We start from the raw sequence: 21,370 nt of genomic DNA on the forward strand, positions 1-21,370 counted from the left end.
TATTTTCTAATCATTAATTTGATTGGTCAAATCAGCAAAAGTGATATTTTTCACTAGTGATAAATATGATATTTTTCACTAGTGAAAAATATTACTTTTATAGAATGAATAATTTTTGATATTTCACTGGTAAAAATGTAATAAATATATATATTCGTACATAAAAATGACATACAATTATATATAGATGTCATTTTTATGATAATGTTGAATTAAATCCAAATTTTTTGAAGACAAATACATAAAGCAAATATATCTATTTTGACAACTTCAAGTCCAGATATCTTTTTTTGCACATTATTTTACAAAATGAAACCCTACTGTAATGGATGGATGGATGTAAAGTGCAGTTAATTTCATATAATGGCAAAGTATATCTTTGAATTTAATGAAAAAACATCATTATAATATATCAAAATTTAATTTGTGTTAAAAGAGCTCAGTAAATTGCATATTTTAACATATTCAAGTCGCATTTTAACAGCTGATTGTGGTTATTTTTACTGTTATAAAATTCAGTCTACAAAGCTCTATTTATATCAATACATTTTCTTTTTAGATTTTATAGATAGTCATAAGGCTTTTGTTCAGTTTTAACAATAAATTAAAAAACTACATTGTACAAATTGTCATTTAGACACTAGTTATATATCAAATTGTCATTTCTGAGGTATCTTGCTCTTAGGCCTGACAATACATCAGTCAATGATATCATTTTCGAGGTATCTTGCTCTTAGGTTTGATGGTACGTCGGTAGGTAGCAGATCTTGGAGGAGATCCTGTCCTTGAAGGTGAAAAATCCCTGGAAGAAAGTTTTGGCAGACCATCTCCAAAGTTTGTAGCTCCCCCTTCAGTAGCTGACCTAGTTTCTTCCTCATGACATCCCGTGGCCGTGGACAGGACTGGAGCACTAGATCTTCTGGTCATCTGGTGTGACGCGTCGGTGGACCTGGACACTGGTGTTGTTATATCAACTGTAGCTGAAACAGCAGTCACAGGGGTGATCGAAGTGGTTGTCGTGGTAGCACTAACCACAGGCCTGAACGTATTTTGGTTGCCAGGAAAAATAAAACCACTTGTGGTCTTGGGTTTCACGCCAAATGTCAAAGTTGTCACACTAGGAGGATCTGATCCAGATGTTCCACACGCTGTTGTTCTCGATGAATTATCTCCCTTAACTGGAATATTTGGCTTTGTATTGAAGTTGATGTTGGATGAATGAGTCTGGCTTGCTGGCTGTTCTGCTGTGCTGACAGTTGATGAAGAATACGGTGGCAAGCTCTGACCAAGAGAGACCCTGAATGAAATAGCTCCACTTGACACACTTCCTGAACTGGAATTTGAAGGATTTGAAATTCCTGGAAAAACTGGAAATTTAACTTCAAAAGGTGTGTTTGAGTTGATGGAAGGAGAAATAATAGGGACTGAGGGTTGAAATGTCTGTGCATCTGACAAGGAAAGTTTGTCCAGTCCAGAAGTAACTGTAGCCACACTGCTTGGAGCATCACTGTTGACCGACACAGATATACTGCTAGCCTTGGAACAGGAGGATTCTGGCACTACCTCCATAGGCTGTTCCTGTGAGGCAGACATTGTTATATTTGATTTGCCTGACAATGATTTCTTTGGTATAAAATCTGATGTAGTTAATGTAGGGTACTTTCTAGTGCTCTCCCCTGGTCTGGCCCCAGATGCAGCTGATGCAGCACTACTTGGATCATTGACACTCTCAAATTTATAAGAACTTGCACTCATCGGCTTCTCAGGCAGAGCTGTTTGTGTAGTAGATACAGGCCTCTGTGTTGTCATGGTGACACTGGTTGGAGCTCTAACTACAGTGGTAGGACCTCCATTCCCTGACACAGACCAACTGAACAGTTTTGTGCCTCCTCCTGCTGGGAAAGATACATCCACACTGCTGTCAGAACGTCTAGATTTTGGTACACTGAATGACATACTGGCACTGGAAGTGTCAGTCTTTGAACTAGAACTACACTGAGGCAAATAGAAGGAGGACTCGCTTGATTGTTTAAAGAATGATTCCAATCCTTGTGCGACAGGTATTTTGGCCATTTCTGGTGGGAATCTCTTGGCAGCATTTTGTGAACCTGTGGCCACTTTAAAGCCCGTATCAAATCCAGAAACTATTGGTGTTTTGGTCAGTTCTGGCAAGTCTCTCTCTGCACTGCTCCCACGACTGGAGAACCCCATTGATACAGGTTCTGATTGGCTTAGCACTGGCATTTGCAACGGGATAAGGGGTCTCAATGGTTTGGTACCATCTCCTCCTGGTAAAATAGTTATGTGTTTATCTATAATTTTAACATAGTATGATATAGCACTTTCAAGTTTTTAAGCCTTTATTTTTACAAATTTTTCATTGAGTCCAGAAAATACACCAGATATTTTTTTCCTTTTTGTTTTGTTTTATAATTTAATATATTAACCTCTATAATAAAATATGAAACTTTTTTGGTACAATTTTAACCAATACACAGATTCATTAAGTCCAGAAAATATACCGGATATAGAACAGATGGACCAGTCTTTTATAAAAACTACAAGGATGAACAGAGCTTCATTGTACTGTTGTATAGTAACATCCTTTTTGACAGTAGCATACTACAAACCTGTTTTTAGCCATGTAAGGTATGAAATGCTGTGCTCAATTTTATGTTTCTGTAGTGACCAGGAAGGCATGTCAACAGCTGGCATGTCATTGGAGGAAAACCAGGCCAGGTCAAAACACAGCAGACTGTTTAATTGCTTCTCCGAGTCCTGCATCAGCTGTATACAAGTGATATACATTACTTTTAAAAACTTTTCCAATCTGATTCATTGATATATACTTTCAAATAACTTGCCAGCTGTTATTCTATCTAATACATCACCTGCTATAATGATTTTATTCATTTCAACATATATTAATGATATGAGGTCAGGTCAGGGATATACCTAATATGTCATAAAGGTCAATTTGATTTAAAACTTTTCCTTTTGAGAAAGTAAAACCAGTTACATCAATTTATAATTGCATGAAGATTGGAACACAAATCAACAAATATCTGTAATTTCTTAAAGAGAAGAGTTATGTCCCTTCTCTCGTAAGGATATGCTTTGTAATAAACTACAATCAGCAATGATATAATAAATATACACCCGTTACCTGACCCTGTATATAGTTATATCTGGGACTGACCCTATATATAGTTATATCTAGGACTGACTCTGTATATAGTTATATCTAGGACTGACCCTGTATATAGTTATATCTTGGACTGACCCTGTATATAGAGGATATCTAACAGTGTTTTCAGCAATACCAAATATATTTCACTAGTGTGGCTAATATTTTGATATTTTTCACGAGTGCACAGCACGAGTGAAAAATATCTAAATATTAGCCACACTAGTGAAATATATTTGGTATTACTGAAAACTCTGTTAGATATTCTGTTTATTACATTTTTTATCAACGAAAAACCTACCCCGTATACTGACTAGGCCTACAGCGATAATTTGTAAACAAAATATGTAGATCCCTCTGTCCAGGTGCTGAGATATATGTCGGGCTCTCTGATTGGTCAATTATTTTTGGTATTTTCTAATCATTAATTTGATTGGTCAAATCAGCAAAAGTGATATTTTTCACTAGTGATAAATATGATATTTCTCACTAGTGACAAATATCACTTTTATAGAATGAATAATTTTCGATATTTCACTGGTAAAAATGTAATAAATAGTTATATCTAGGACTGACCCTGTACATAGTTATATCTGGGACTGACCCTGTATATATATAGTTATATCTGGGACTGACACTGTATATAGTTATATCTGGGACTGACCCTGTATATAGTTATATCTGGGACTGACCCTGTATATAGTTATATCTGGGACTGACCTTGTATATAGTTATATCTGGGACTGACCCTGTATATAGTTATATCTGGGACTGACCCTGTATATAGTTATATCTGGGACTGACCCTGTATATAGTTATATCTGGGACTGACCCTGTATATAGTTATATCGAGACTGACCCTGTATATAGTTATATCTGGGACTGACCCTGTATATAGTTATATCTGGGACTGACCCTGTATATAGTTATATCTAGGACTGACCTTGTATATAGTTATATCTAGGACTGACCCTGTATATAGTTATATCTAGGACTGACCCTGTATATAGTTATATCTGGGACTGACCCTGTATATAGTTATATCTAGGACTGACCCTGTATATATCTGGGACTGACCCTGTATATAGTTATATCTGGGACTGACCCTGTATATAGTTATATCTGTATATAGCTATATCTGGGACTGACCTTGTATATAGTTATATCTGGGACTGACCCTGTATATAGTTATATCTGGGACTGACCCTGTATATAGTTATATCTGGGACTGACCCCGTATATAGTTATATCTGAGACTGACCCTGTATATAGTTATATCTGGGACTGACCCTGTATATAGTTATATCTGGGACTGACCCTGTATATAGTTATATCTAGGACTGACCCTGTATATAGTTATATCTGGGACTGACCCTGTATATAGTTTATATAGTTATATCTGAGACTGACCCTGTATATAGTTATATCTAGGACTGACCCTGTATATATCTGGGACTGACCCTGTATATAGTTATATCTGGGACTGACCCTGTATATAGTTATATCTGGGACTGACCCTGTATATAGTTATATCTGGGACTGACCCTGTATATAGTTATATCTGGGACTGACCCTGTATATAGTTATATCTGGGACTGACCCTGTATATAGTTATATCTGGGACTGACCTTGTATATAGTTATATCTGGGACTGACCCTGTATATAGTTATATCTGGGACTGACCCTGTATATAGTTATATCTGGGACTGACCCTGTATATAGTTATATCTGGGACTGACCCTGTATATAGTTATATCTGGGACTGACCCTGTATATAGTTATATCTGGGACTGACCCTGTATATAGTTATATCTGGGACTGACCCTGTATATAGTTATATCTGGGACTGACCCTGTATATAGTTATATCGAGACTGACCTTAATCCTGAGACTTAGGTCCTTGGTACCCTTCACCATGCTAAGCTTTTTGAAATGTTCCTGTATGGTTGTCTGGAGGTTCTTGTACCGTCGCAGGTGGTCTTCAACAGGTCGACGGATGTCCTGGATGTCGTTACCTAGGAGACGGGTGAGCTCCTCTTGGCGACTGTTCAGAAGGGAGATAAGGGAGGCAATCTCCAGGTCGAGTTGTTTCTCCACCTTCTTCTGGTTCTCCTGATACATGTTGTATGTATAGAGTATATACAATGTCTTAACATTACACATATATATATATGTAGTTTTAAAACTTTTAGCTGTATTTATTAACCAAAATATAAATTTGATATAATGATTACTATTTCATCTCTCACATTACAGATTCTAAATGATTTAGAATGTTTAACTTGTTCAATATACAAATACAAATAACATTTTTATATGAGATATACAAAGTTATTTCTTTTTATTTTGGAGAGTTTTACAAGCTAGAAAATGTTAATTCAGTTTACAGCTTATTAAAACAACTTCATATCATTCCATCAAAATTGGGTACAAACATTCTGTTATACATACACCCTAAAATTCAATCCTCTATCAAACCTTATTATATACAATGTAGCCTTTACAGCTATCAAACCTATACACTTCACAGCTATCAAACCTATATACTTCACAGCTATCAAACCTATAAACTTCACAGCTATCAGACCTATATACTTCACAGCTATCAAACCTATATACTTCACAGCTATCAAACCTATATACTTCACAGCTATCAAATCTATAAACTTCACAGCTATCAGACCTATATACTTCACAGCTATCAAACCTATATACTTCACAGCTATCAAACCTATATACTTCACAGCTATCAAACCTAAAATACTTCACAGCTATCAAACCTATAAACTTCACAGCTATCAGACCTATATACTTCACAGCTATCAAACCTATAAACTTCACAGCTATCAGACCTATATACTTCACAGCTATCAGACCTATATACTTCACAGCTATCAAACCTATATACTTCACAGCTATCAAACCTATATACTTCACAGCTATCAAACCTATATACTTCACAGCTATCAAACCTAAAATACTTCACAGCTATCAAACCTATAAACTTCACAGCTATCAGACCTGTATACTTCACAGCTATCAAACCTATAAACTTCACAGCTATCAGACCTATATACTTCACAGCTATCAGACCTATATACATGTACTTCACAGCTATCAAACCTAAAATACTTCACAGCTATCAAATCTATAAACTTCACAGCTATCAGACCTATATACTTCACAGCTATCAAACCTATATACTTCACAGCTATCAGACCTATATACTTCACAGCTATCAGACTTATATCACAGCTATCAGACCTATATACTTCACAGCTATCAAACCTATATATTTTTCACAGCTATCAAACCTAAATACTTCACAGCTATCAGTCCTATATACTTTACAGCTATCAAACCTATATACTTCACAGCTATCAGACCTATATACTTCACAGCTATCAAACCTATATACTTTACAGCTATCAAACCTATATACTTCACAGCTATCAGACCTATATACTTCACAGCTATCAGAACTATATACTTCACAGCTATCAGACCTATATACTTCACAGCTATCAGACCTATATACTTCACAGCTATCAGACCTATATACTTTACAGCTATCAGACCTATATACTTCACAGCTATCAGACCTATATACTTCACAGCTATCAAACCTATATACTTCACAGCTATCAGACCTATATACTTCACAGCTATCAGACCTATATACTTCACAGCTATCAGACCTATATACTTCACAGCTATCAGACTTATATCACAGCTATCAGTCCTATATACTTCACAGCTATCAGACCTATATACTTCACAGCTATCAAACCTAAATACTTCACAGCTATCAGACCTATATACTTCACAGCTATCAGACCTATATACTTCACAGCTTGCTAGCTGTATATAAATTTCTTACATCAATTCCCCGGATGATGTCCTCCAGTAGCTGTATCCGATCATTGAGGGGAATCACCTTCTTCTTCACTTCTGTCAGCTTACTTGAAATGGTGGCCTAAAACAAGAATGGGATATAGATAAGGATATATAAGCCACAGGTTCCTTGTCCTAATCTATGAGAATCGAGTGTATTTCACACATATAATATATTGTTGTATCTAAAGGTCAATTCTATACCAACATTAGTATAGCAGACAAATCAGACTAATTCAGCAATTATAACAGTTAATTATAAACTTATAAGTTATAGCTAATTGTGGTCAACTAATTCAGCAATTGTAACAATTAATTATAAAGTTATAGCTAATTGTGGTCAGACTTTTTAATTTGACCTGTACAACTGATTTACCAACAACATGACCCACTATAACTATCAGATGGCTTTGACTCTATGTCACGACGGGCCTTATATATAGGTCGCCATCAATCTAAAGGGCTCAAATCAGCATCCTTACCATAAACTGTCTGTTTGCAGCCATGTGTTTCAGATCAAATTTAAAGGAGTTGGACCAGCCTCATTTACATAAACTATGATTGCCCTTCCCCTTAATTATGATGTTCCAGACCAAATTTGGTTGTAATCAAGGAATTAAAAGGCATTAGGGAGGAGTAGCATTTTAAAGCAAAAATTGTGAAAATAACAACCATCTCAGGATTTAATATTTTAAGGATAGGATTTTAAAGCAAAAATTCGCCAAAGTTTCCCTTCTGGGGCCCCCACTCAGGCCCCATGATTCAGACTAGCCTCATTTATATCAAATATTATCGCCCTCTCGCAATGATGTTTCACACCAAATTATGTTGTAATTAATCCATCAAATAGTTAAGGAGGAGTCGGATTTTACAACAAAAATTCACCAAAGTTTCCTTTTTGGGGCCCCACCACTCAGGCCCCAGTGGCAGACAAGCCCTACTTATATAAATATGATCACCCACCCCCAATGATGTTTCACACCAAATTTGGTTGTAATCCACCCAACAGATTAGGAGGAGTACGGTTTAAATAAAAATTTCGGCAAAGTTCCCCTTTTTGGGCCCCATGGCCACCTCTCTGTCCCCAGAGATCGGACCAGCCTCATTTATACAAAATATGATTGCCCTCCCCAAATAATGTTTCACACTAAATTTGGTAGTAATCCGCATTGGCGTTAAGGAGGAGTAGCATTTTGAAAGTAAAAGTCTAATGGTGGACGGCGGAAGGCGCATGGCGACGGACCGAGCACGATGGCTATAAGTCGCGTCAGATGACATAAAAAGCTATAAGTGATCCTATTGACCTTAATATGCTTTTACAAAGCTGACTAGAAATACCAGACACAGTTGTAATATCTATAAGACAGTCACATCCGACTATCTGAAGTGACCTTGTACTATACATAATAGGATGCTTGTGTCCTTATAGTACTAGTACTGTGGCCTCATAAACGGGGTCAGCAAATACTAGTAGTAGTAATTCTAGCTATATAGAACAACAAACATGACTTACCACCATGCATACCGGTAATACACTGTATACAAGGACATTGGCCTTTGGTGGAGAACAGCAACCTCATGGCTTGGTACTAATATCAGACCGCTTTACAAAATACTTACCATATGCATTGATATCACTAACATATAACATTTGTATGCAAATGCTCATGTAAAGAATTGAAGCGTATACAATATTATGTTAACAGGGAAAACAATGCACCAGAGCTAGCTCGAGGCCAAGAGACATTGGACCAGAGGCCTAGACACATTGGACCAGAGGCCTAGACACATTGGACCAGAGGCCTAGACACATTGGACCAGAGCTCGAGGCCAAGAGACATTGGACCAGAGGCCTAGACACATTGGACCAGAGGCCTAGACACATTGGACCAGAGGCCTAGACACATTGGACCAGAGCTCGAGGCCAAGAGACATTGGACCAGAGGCCTAGACACATTGGACCAGAGGCCTAGACACATTGGACCAGAGGCCTAGACACATTGGACCAGAGGCCTAGACACATTGGACCAGAGGCCAAGACACATTGGACCAGAGGCCAAGACACATTGGACCAGAGGCCTAGAGACATTGGACCAGAGGCCTAGACACATTGGACCAGAGGCCTAGACACATTGGACCAGAGGCCTAGACACATTGGACCAGAGGCCTAGACACATTGGACCAGAGGCCTAGACACATTGGACCAGAGGCCTAGACACATTGGACCAGAGGCCTAGACACATTGGACCAGAGGCCTAGACACATTGGACCAGAGGCCTAGACACATTGGACCAGAGGCCAAGACACATTGGACCAGAGGCCTAGACACATTGGACCAGAGGCCTAGACACATTGGACCAGAGGCCTAGACACATTGGACCAGAGGCCTAGACACATTGGACCAGAGGCCTAGACACATTGGACCAGAGGCCTAGACACATTGGACCAGAGGCCTAGAGACATTGGACCAGAGGCCAAGACACATTGGACCAGAGGCCTAGACACATTGGACCAGAGGCCTAGACACATTGGACCAGAGGCCTAGACACATTGGACCAGAGGCCTAGACACATTGGACCAGAGGCCTAGACACATTGGACCAGAGCTCGAGGCCAAGAGACATTGGACCAGAGGCCTAGACACATTGGACCAGAGGCCTAGACACATTGGACCAGAGGCCTAGACACATTGGGCCAGAGGCCTAGAGACATTGGACCAGAGGCCTAGAGACATTGGACCAGAGGCCAAGAGACATGATTGGACCAGCTGGGGTCTTTATGTACAGACATTGGACCAGCGGCCTAGACACATTGGACCAGAGGCCAAGAGACATTGATCTAGAGGCCAAGAGACATGATTGGACCAGCTGGGGTCTTTATGTACAGACATTGGAACAGAGGCTTAGACACATTGGACCAGAGGCCTAGACACATTGGACCAGAGGCCAAGACACATTGGACCAGAGGCCTAGACACATTGGACCAGAGGCCTAGAAACATTGGACCAGAGGCCTAGAAACATTGGACCAGAGGCCTAGACACATTGGACCAGAGGCCTAGACACATTGGACCAGCATGGACCTACAGACATTGAACCAGGGGCATACAGACATTGAACCAGTGGCATACACCACACAATGAACCAGGGGCATACAGACATTGAACCCTGGCCATACAGACATTGAACCAGGGGCATACAGACATTGAACCAGGGGCATACAGACATTGAATCAGAGACAGGCAGACACTGAACACAAGTCTTACAGACATTGAACCAATCGGCATACGCATACAGACATTGAACCAGGGGCATACGCGTACAGACATATGCATTGAACCAGGGGCATACGCATACAGACATTGGACCAGGGGCAAACATACATTAAATCTGCAGTGGTCTTCAGACATCGGAGTAGGGACCAACATTTGACCAGGGGCATACAGACATTGGACCAGGGGCATACATACATTAAATCTGCAGTGGTCTTCAGACATCGGAGTAGGGACCAACATTTGACCAGGGACATACAGACTTTGGACCAGGGGCATACATACATTAAATCTGCAGTGGTCTTCAGACATTGGAGTAGGGACCAACATTTGACCAGGGGCATACACGTACAGACATTGAACCAGGGGCATATGCATACAGAAATTGAACCAGGGGCATACGTATACGCATACAGACATTGAACCAGGGGCATACAGACATTGGACCAGGGGCATACAGACATTAAATCTGCAGTGGTCTTCAGACATCAGAGTAGGGACAAACATTTGACCAGGGGCCTGCAAACATTGGACAGGGACCTATAGCTATAGGCATTGAACCAAGGATCCCAAAACCAACATGTACAGACATTGCACCAGACAGGGCCTTTAGACAAAAACTCTTACCAATTGAGCTAGCAGGTACTCTATCTGGTCCTATAATTACTCAATTATCTCCCTTTTATCAGATTTGGCAACCTACAATAAAACACTATCTACCTATAGCTAAAGACAACACAACAACCAGTACAGGGAAAGGACTCAATTCTAGGACCTCTATAAACTTATGTAATTATAATCACCTATACTTTAACTAGTTAATTTAGGTACCTGGCCACAAATGATTGATTCAGTCCAGCTGGTCCAATCTATGTTCCTCTCCTTTTTAGCTAATTATATATATATATACCAGTATATACATTTGTACAGTATAAGCCTTCAACCCCTGATCATAAGACATACAAGCCTTTATTAAATCTCCCATCACTCCAGGGGTTACATTCACTTTCCTTCTCTACACCTCTGGCGTATATATGTCATAGTGAAACTGAAGGCACATGATTATGATCATGACTAGCTATAAACAAGGGAATTTAATAGTACAAGTATATCAAAAGATCTAATTATCATTTGTATTTTGTACACATATTTCAAGGGTGTAGTAGCTAAAGTAAAATGTAACCCCTGGAGTATCAAGGATCATGATGTCATGTATGGGGCAGGGGTACCCGTTATATTCATTAATTTAGACATCAAATTCAAATGTAGGGGGAAAGTAAAAATGAAATGACCAGACTGAAAATCAATTCACATTGACCACCAAACCCAGACAAATATGTTAAACAAAGCTTTTAATTAGCGCTAGCGAGTCAAGTTCCACTAGCTGTCTACCCATACAAATGACTGTATAAAATTGGTTCTGACTGCGTTATCCCTTTGCCAATACATATGTACTTAAACACCAAGTTAATTGGAAACAACTGCTGGATGTTTACATGTACTCACTGATTTGAAAATTTAAATAATATGTAGAGAAAGCTGTAATTAGTTTGGAACTAAAATGCATTCTTCATATTGTGATGCAAAACAATGTTGTATACGTACTGAAATCACCTTCTACTTTACTGGTTACTTACTGGTTCATTGTGTATTATAAAAACCCAAATATAAACCAATGAGTATAGCAGAGTATTCTTACTGACAAACTCAAGTATAGAATACTTCAATATTACTATACCTGGAGGTATGAAGCATGTTCCTTAATTTGGGCACAGCGATGAGATGTCTTTGAGCCCTTCTCAATGCAACAGGTGCATTCTTTACACACAGCGAAATCACAGGTCATGCAATAAAAGGTCATTGGATGATTATGCATTTTGCATATAACTTCTGTTATATCCAAATCCGAGTTCCATGACGCTTCGCTGTAGGGCACAGCTCCTTTTGATTTGTAATGCGAGATGATGTTCTCAAGTGTAAGGTTTCCTGGTAATCCATCCAGTCCATTGTCCAAGGACAAATGTCTCTGACAGAGAGGACAGTCAATGTTGACTCCAGGTGGACGTCTCACACGATAGTTTTGTTTAGCATTGATAATTCCTTCGAGACATTTCTTGCAGAAATTATGACTGCATGGTAACATAAGTGGATTGTCAAAAAATTCCAAACAAATTCCACAGGTTAGCTCCCCTTCCATGTTTATTGCTTGAACTTATAATTCTGCTCGTTAATTATTCCAGTGCACTCACAAAACTATTGTGCGGATCGCAGTAAATCAACAAATACCCAGGTAAACAAAATATTTTGAATTTCATCTTTGGTAACTTTGAATCAGTCATACATCGTCAAATTTGGAACGTACATACTTGGCACCGTGATTTACAGGAATAATACAAAACCGATAACAAATAATCATTGTTATTTTGTATATGGTGCTATACACCTCTTCATCAGACCTCTTTCTGTTATCGATTGCCGATGCAGGAAATAATTCACCCGTGGTTTGCTCGGTCAACAGTTTTCGTTTTCACTGTGATCTCTGTTCTTCGCAAGCTTGAAGTGAGTTGGTAGAAATCTGTCTTACAATCAAGTGTTTGAGGAGATTGTATTTGGCTACAGTAGTAGTATAACCTATTACGGAAACACGATTAATATCCGGATAATAAGAAATTTGTAGAATCCATGGATACAATGTTATTCTAAAATAGTAAAGTACGGCTTATCAGAGTATATTTTAATAGCATGTTTCATAAAAAAAGTAATGGATGCAGATAGAAATCATCTGTATCCATATTATCAACAATAATTAGTAAATATAATCAGAGACTTGTTTATTATCAGTGGTATACTCAGTATACGTCTCTGATATAATATAGATATACAAATGTACTGTACAGAGTCCATGCCCATTACCGGGGAACCGCGACGGACGTAAAACGGCGCGGGATAATGAAAAGTCAGGATGAATTTATATGTGACAGAAGCTTTTGTTTTTATATGAATGGATACTTACCATGACGCAGACCGGCATCTCTGAAAAAAATAACGCCAAGAAAATGATCGCAATATTCTGCGCCATTTAACGTACGGTAATACATGTATGTCCGTCACGATAATAGGCATGGACCCTGTAATACTTCGATACGGTATGCATCTTAAAGAATTGAAAATGTTAGTACTATTATCATTATTTTCACTGGTAGTTAAAACAATTCTTTTTGCAATGTTCATCTAGAGCTATCTCAAAATGTATTGTGCTGTCCGCCTCTACAACAAATTGTGGTAAACTGTTCCATGTATCAATAATTTTTGTCTGAAAAAGTTTTTTTCTGATATTCAGACGACACCTGAGTGACCACTGGTTCTGTTTCCATTGTCCACATGGAAATATTCTTTAATTACTCTGGAACCATACATATTGTGGACAATTTTTTTCATTTCTCCTCTTCTTCGGCGGATAAGATATTTTGATTTCTGTCGAACCATGTGTTTGTGCCGGTTAGTGATCTACGACGAGTGATACCCCCAATTCTGTGTTTCTTCTGGTAGGGGGTGCGGAGTGTGAAGAAGAGTAAAGAAGAGGGCGGGGCGCCAATATCTTAAAGAAGAAAATAACTCAGCATAATTAATATTTCTGTGAAAAACGTTTGAAAATCAGACGAAAGAAAATATGACAAACTATTGAAAAGGCAATTTATCTGTCATTATCAAAATTTCGTTTCAAATCCAAACTCAGCGGAACATATTATAAAGATATGACAAGGGAAATACGTTTGGCCTGAACTGGGAAACTTTTTAATGATGATGTGGTTTTGGTTTGGTTTATTTTGTTTAACGTCCTATTAACAGCTAAGGTCATTTAAGGACGGCCTCCCGTGCGTGCGACATGTATGCGTGTGATGAGTGCGTATGTGTGTTTTGGGAAGCTGCGGTATGTTCGTGTTCAGTCTCCTTGTGATAGGCCGGAACTTTTGCCGATTTATAGTGCTACCTCACTGAAGCATACTGCCGAAGACACCCAGCAGCACACCCCACCCGGTCACATTATACTGACAACGGGCGAACCAGTCGTTCCACTCCAAATATGCTGAGCGCTAAGCAGGAATAGCAACTACCATTTTTAAAGACTCTGGTATGTCTCGGCCAGGGGACAGAACTCAAAGCCTTCCTCACAGGGGCGAACGCTCAACTAAAGGCCAAAAGTGAGACATTGTCAAGGGAGACATTAGGAAGAAGAAAGTTGTTAAGAAAGAAGAGAAAAGATAAGATCCCAAGTTTAGTCGCCTCTTACGATCATTCTTACGCCCTACCTGCAGGGCAGTGATGATGTGGTACATAAATGTATATCTGTATGGCGACTACTATCGCCACCAACAGTAGTGCACGTGTATACCATAGCTAAGCTAGAAAGAGATTGCATTTCAGACACCATAATAAAAACAAAAATACTAATTCTATATATTGTAGGAAAAGGGATTTGATTAAGATGTACAACTTATACATAGCCCCCTTGCTAAGAAAAGGCAATATATGTTTAAATCAAATAAAACATAAGGTACCCAGACCAGAGACGTATATACCTGATATACAAGTCTCTGCCCAGACAAATTAAAGCAACAGTGGATAATGGCGAAAAAAATATTACGAGCATGACATTGACACAGCTATGTAATCCGAAATAAAACCAGAGACAATGTAATGTAAATGCTAAATTTTTGGAATAGAGTAGATTAAAGGAAAAGCTTGTCATGCCAGAAATTTAAAGAAGCAAATATGAAACCAGGATTGAAACAGTGAACCAGGATTGAAACAGTAAACCAGGATTAAAACATAAACCAAGACTGAAAAAGTAACCAAGGACTGAAACAGTAAACAAGGACTGAAACAGTGTACCAGGACTGAAACAATGAACCAGTAAACCAGGTCTGAACCAGTAAACCAGGACTGAAACAGTAAACAAGGACTGAAACAGTGAACCAGGACTGAAACAGTAAACAAGGACTGAAACAGTAAACAAGGACTGAAACAGTAAACAAGGACTGAAACAGTGGACTAGGGCTGAAACAACAGTGAACCAGGGCTGAAACAACAGTGAACCAGGACTGAAACAGTAAACCAGGATTAAAACATAAACCAGGAGTAAAACAGTGAACCAGGACTGAAAAAGTAAAGCAGGATTGAAACAGTGAACCAGGAATGAAACAGTAACCAAGGACTGAAACAGTAAACAAGGACTGAAACAGTAACCAAGGACTGAAACAGTAAACCAGGACTGAAACAACAGTGAACCAGGACTGAAACAGTAAACAAGGACTGAAACAGTAAACAAGGACTGAAACAGTAAACCAAGGACTGAAACAGTAAACAAGGACTGAAACAGTGAACCAGGACTGAAACAGTGAACCAGGACTGAAACAGTAAATAAAGATTGAAACAGTAAACAAGGACTGAAACAGTAAACAAGGACTGAAACAGTAAACAAGGACTGAAACAGTAAACAAGGACTGAAAAGTGACAGGACTGGAAGACAGTAAACAACGGACTGTAAAACGTAAAACAAGGAACTGAACAGTATAAACCAGGATTGAAACAGTAAACAAGGACTGAAACAGTAAACAGGACTGAAACAGTAACCAAGTGACTGAAACATTAAGACAGAGGAACCTGAAACAGTAAACAAGGACTTAAACAGTGACAAGGGCTGAAACAGTAAACAAGGACTGAAACAGTGGAACCAGGCGGAAACAGTAAATAAAAGATTGAAAAAGTAAACAAGGAACTGAATCACAGTAAACACGGACTGAAACAGTAAACAACAGGACTGAAACAGTAAACCAAGGACGGAAAACAGTAAACAAGGACTGAAACAGTAAACCAGGATTGAAACAGTAAATATGGATTGAAACAGTAAACCAGGACTGAAACAGTAAACAAGGATTGAAACAGTAAACCAGGACTGAAACAGTAAACAAGGATTGAAACAGTAAACCAGGACTGAAACAGTAAACAAGGACTTAAACAGTGAACCAGGACTGAAACAGTGAACCAGGGCTGAAACAGTGAACCAGGACTGAAACAGTGGACCAGGGCTGAAACAGTAAACAAGGACTGAAACAGTGAACCAGGACTGAAACAGTAAATAAAGATTGAAACAGTAAACAAGGACTGAAACAGTAAACAAGGACTGAAACAGTAAACAAGGACTGAAACAGTAAACCAGGATTGAAACAGTAAATACGGATTGAAACAGTAAACCAGGACTGAAACAGTAAACAAGGATTGAAACAGTAAACCAGGACTGAAACAGTAAACAAGGACTGAAACAGTGAACAAGGACTGAAACAGTGAACCAGGGCTGAAACAGTAAACAAGGGCTTAAACAGTGAACCAGGGCTGAAACAGTAAACAAGGACTGAAACAGTGAACCAGGACTGAAACAGTAAATAAAGATTGAAACAGTAAACAAGGACTGAAACAGTGAACAAGGATTGAAACAGTAAACCAGGACTGAAACAGTAAACAAGGACTGAAACAGTAAACCAGGATTGAAACAGTAAATAAGGATTGAAACAGTAAACCAGGACTGAAACAGTAAACAAGGATTGAAACAGTAAACCAGGACTGAAACAGTAAACAAGGACTGAAACAGTGAACCAGGTCTGAAACAGTAAACAAGGACTTAAACAGTGAACCAGGGCTGAAACAACAGTGAACCAGGGCTGAAACAGTGAACCAGGACTGAAACAGTGAACCAGGACTGAAACAGTAAACAAGGACTGAAACAGTAAACAAGGACTGAAACAGTGAACCAGGGCTGAAACAGTAAACAAGGACTTAAACAGTGAACCAGGGCTGAAACAGTAAACAAGGACTGAAACAGTGAACCAGGACTGAAATAGTAAATAAAGATTGAAACAGTAAACAAGGACTGAAACAGTAAACAAGGACTGAAACAGTAAACAAGGACTGAAACAGTAAACAAGGACTGAAACAGTAAACCAGGATTGAAACAGTAAATATGGATTGAAACAGTAAACCAGGACTGAAACAGTAAACAAGGATTGAAACAGTAAACCAGGACTGAAACAGTAAACAAGGACTGAAACAGTGAACCAGGTCTGAAACAGTAAACTATGTCTAAATGTCTTATCATATCATGAATAGCCGCACGGGATGTCGATATACCGATCTTTTAACACTAATACCGCTTCTTCATCATGAAACTCAATCTGTGGTTCTAATTATCCACGTATTAAGTATCCATATGACATTTTTTTCCAACGCACCGACTGTTGTTCAACACTATAACTTGCATATCGACACGGTTTATACCGAATGTTGTATCACTAATACAATGTACGATGATGCAGATCAAGCAGATAACATTAATCATTATTTATAAGCATATATTTGATATTTGTTGATGTTAATTAACAGATGTTTAACTACATTAGCAAAAATGTTTATTTCACACGCAATTGTACAGCTTTTAAAGGCGTATCGTCTGAGGGCGTAATAACCCTATAGTAATGTGCAGCCTTTTTGGAACTCTCTTGTTATATTTAAGTTAACATTATGCTTTGTTTTATCACTCAACTAGAGCGAGCACTTCTCTCTATATAAAACTAGGGCGTTCTAGTGTCTCGTTTCTGCAGTTTACATGTTAATTATACATGACTGTCGTGAGCACCATATGAAATGTTGGAATTATACTTATGTGTGTTACTCGGAGAATGAGTTAAGTTTAAAGTACACGAGAAGATAGTCTTGTCTTTAATTATCATATTGTAAAAATGTTTTTAGGTCGGATAATGGACTTGTCCTTATATTGACACATGTCAGTGAGATGTTGATTAACATTAATATGTTAGTGTAGCGAGGACCTTTGGACTACATTTTGGCTCCAGTCAAAACCAGGATATCGCCCATTTCTTCGCCGTCAGACAAGAGTTTACCTCAATGTGAGAACAGCATGACGTGGTTTTCGTGTCAAACATGAGTAAAACTGCTATTTCGTCCTTCTAGGACTCAGCTGTGATGCTAAGGGTCGAAAGTGACCACAGCATGAGACCAAAAACTCGAGAAAAGATCAACAGAAATGTCAAAATCTGGATGGGAGGTGCAAAAGATACACAGTTTCAAGAAATTAATTTTTTTCTTCATAATTTTCAATATTTAAGTGTGTATATTAAGAACCGTGTCACTATTCAAATGAAGCAAAAACTTTGGCGACTAAAACATCGACCAAAAATGTCTAAACCTACAATCTCAAAGTATTGTACAAAATGCACTATTCAAAGCAAATTGACAGTTAGATACCAAAAACCAAACACGACCTTGTCAAAAGCTTTGTACAAGTCCAAAAGACATCTTTTTGTTTTCCTTCGCAATCACACTAGCAAACTTTATAGATCAGTTGTGTCTCGGACTATTTGCTACTTCTGAATCCATGCTGTGACGGAATGTTGTTTCCCTCGAGGTGTTTTATTTTAGGATGTCTCCAAGAAGGGTGTGTCCCCATGATCTTACGACAGAAAGCCGTCAATGACACAGCACTATAGTAGTAGCATGACTCTTGTCCTTTTAATATTGGGACGATGTGGACACCCAGTCAGCCTTCTAGAACTTCAGCACCAAGCGACATCTGTTAAATGTGTGACAGGCTGTTTCTAACATCGTACGACAGGGTAGGCTGTTTCTAATTACATAGTACACTTCCTTGCATAATCGATATAATAATAATAAAAAAAAGAATATATTGATATCAGCCAAAGGCCACTGAACTTTATTTTTCGATAGAATCAGTAGGCCACGTACAGTTTGGCGCGATGGTCCAGCGCCATTACACAACGGGATAACATGTTTGACGGGTTCTGTCCAATTTACACAAGTTGAAGATAATGGATGTGCCCAATGAAGCTGAAGGAACAATAGAAACACTGTAGAAAAGACACTTAAGATATCGAAACATTTCAAAACAAATTGAGTTAGATACAGTAGAAATTAGTTATACTGCACCAAACAGTTAGATACAGTAGGAATTAGTTATACTGCACCAAACAGTTAGATACAATAGAAATTGGTTATACTGCACCAAACAGTTAGATACAGTAGACATTAGTTATACTGCACCAAACAGTTAGATACAGTAGACATTAGTTATACAGCACCAAACAGGTAGATACAGTAGAAATTAGTTATACTGCACCAAACAGTTAGATACAGTAGAAATTAGTTATACTGCACCAAACAGGTAGATACAGTAGGAATTAGTTATACAGCACCAAACAGTTAGATACAGTAGGAATTAGTTATACAGCACCAAACAGGTAGATACAGTAGAAATTAGTTATACTGCACCAAACAGTTATAGATACAGTAGGAATTAGTTATACAGCACCAAACAGGTAGATACAGTAGAAATTAGTTATACTGCACCAAACAGGTAGATACAGTAGAAATTAGTTATACTGCACCAAACAGGTAGATACAGTAGAAATTAGTTATACTGCACCAAACAGGTAGATACAGTAGAAATTAGTTATACTGCACCAAACAGGTAGATACAGTAGGAATTAGTTATACAGCACCAAACAGGTAGATACAGTAGAAATTAGTTATACTGCACCAAACAGGTAGATACAGTAGAAATTAGTTATACTGCACCAAACAGTTAGATACAGTAGGAATTAGTTATACAGCACCAAACAGTTATAGATACAGTATCAATTAGTTATACTGCACCAAACAGTTAGATACAGTAGAAATTAGTTATACTGCACCAAACAGGTAGATACAGTAGAAATTAGTTATACTGCACCAAACAGGTAGATACAGTAGAAATTAGTTATACTGCACCAAACAGGTAGATACAGTAGGAATTAGTTATACAGCACCAAACAGGTAGATACAGTAGAAATTAGTTATACTGCACCAAACAGGTAGATACAGTAGAAATTAGTTATACTGCACCAAACAGTTATATAGATACAGTAGAAATTAGTTATACTGCACCAAACAGGTAGATACAGTAGAAATTAGTTATACAGCACCAAACAGTTAGATACAGTAGAAATTAGTTATACTGCACCAAACAGTTAGATACAGTAGAAATTAGTTATACTGCACCAAACAGGTAGATACAGTAGAAATTAGTTATACTGCACCAAACAGTTATATAGATACAGTAGAAATTAGTTATACTGCACCAATGAGTTAGATACAGTAGAAATTAGTTATACTGCACCAAACAGTTAGATACAGTAGAAATTAGTTATACTGCACCAAACAGTTAGATACAGTAGAAATTAGTTATACTGCACCAAACAGTTAGATACAGTAGAAATTAGTTATACTGCACCAAACAGTTAGATACAGTAGAAATTAGTTATACTGCACCAAACAGTTAGATACAGTAGAAATAAGTTATACTGCACCAAACAGTTAGATACAGTAGGAATTAGTTATACTGCACCAAACAGTTAGATACAGTAGAAATAAGTTATACTGCACCAAACAGTTAGATACAGTAGAAATTAGTTATACTGCACCAAACAGTTAGATACAGTAGAAATTAGTTATACTGCACCAAACAGTTAGATACAGTAGAAATTAGTTATACTGCACCAAACAGTTAGATACAGTAGAAATGAGTTATACTGCACCAAACAGTTGGATACAGTAGAAATTAGTTATACTGCACCAAACAGTTAGATACAGTAGAAATTAGTTATACTGCACCAATGAGTTAGATACAGTAGGAATTAGTTATACAGCACCAAACAGGTAGATACAGTAGAAATTAGTTATACTGCACCAAACAGGTAGATACAGTAGAAATTAGTTATACTGCACCAAACAGTTAGATACAGTAGAAATGAGTTATACTGCACCAAACAGTTAGATACAGTAGAAATTAGTTATACAGCACCAAACAGTTAGATACAGTAGAAATTAGTTATACTGCACCAATGAGTTAGATATAGTAGAAATAAGTTATACTGCACCAAACAGTTAGAT

At 38.0% G+C, this 21,370-nt stretch overlaps 1 protein-coding gene across 1 annotated transcript; it reads right to left on the reverse strand.

The window, feature by feature from the left end:
- Nucleotides 1-132: 132 nt before the first annotated feature.
- On the reverse strand, nt 133-12,868 carry LOC117328856 (mucin-5AC-like). Its single transcript, XM_033886436.1, has 5 exons — nt 12,090-12,868; nt 7,069-7,164; nt 5,067-5,300; nt 2,631-2,787; nt 133-2,288 (listed from the first exon to the last, which is right to left on the reverse strand). The coding sequence occupies exons 1-5, from the start codon at nt 12,546-12,548 to the stop codon at nt 712-714; spliced, it is 2,523 nt and encodes an 840-aa protein (XP_033742327.1). The 5' UTR covers nt 12,549-12,868; the 3' UTR covers nt 133-711.
- Nucleotides 12,869-21,370: the final 8,502 nt, after the last annotated feature.

The sequence above is a fragment of the Pecten maximus genome, chromosome 6, assembly GCF_902652985.1.
Source record: "Pecten maximus chromosome 6, xPecMax1.1, whole genome shotgun sequence".
NCBI classification, from domain to species: Eukaryota; Metazoa; Mollusca; class Bivalvia; order Pectinida; family Pectinidae; genus Pecten; species Pecten maximus.

Coding starts and splice junctions, on each gene's coding strand:
- LOC117328856 (XM_033886436.1), bottom strand. CDS start 12,548: ATGGAAGGGGAGCTAACCTGTGGAATTTGTTTGGAATTTTTTGACAAT. Junction 5,301..7,068: donor ACATCATCCGGGGAATTGAT/GTAAGAAATTTA, acceptor AACATGTATCAG/GAGAACCAGAAGAAGGTGGA. Junction 2,788..5,066: donor ACCTAAGTCTCAGGATTAAG/GTCAGTCTCGAT, acceptor ACTTGTATACAG/CTGATGCAGGACTCGGAGAA.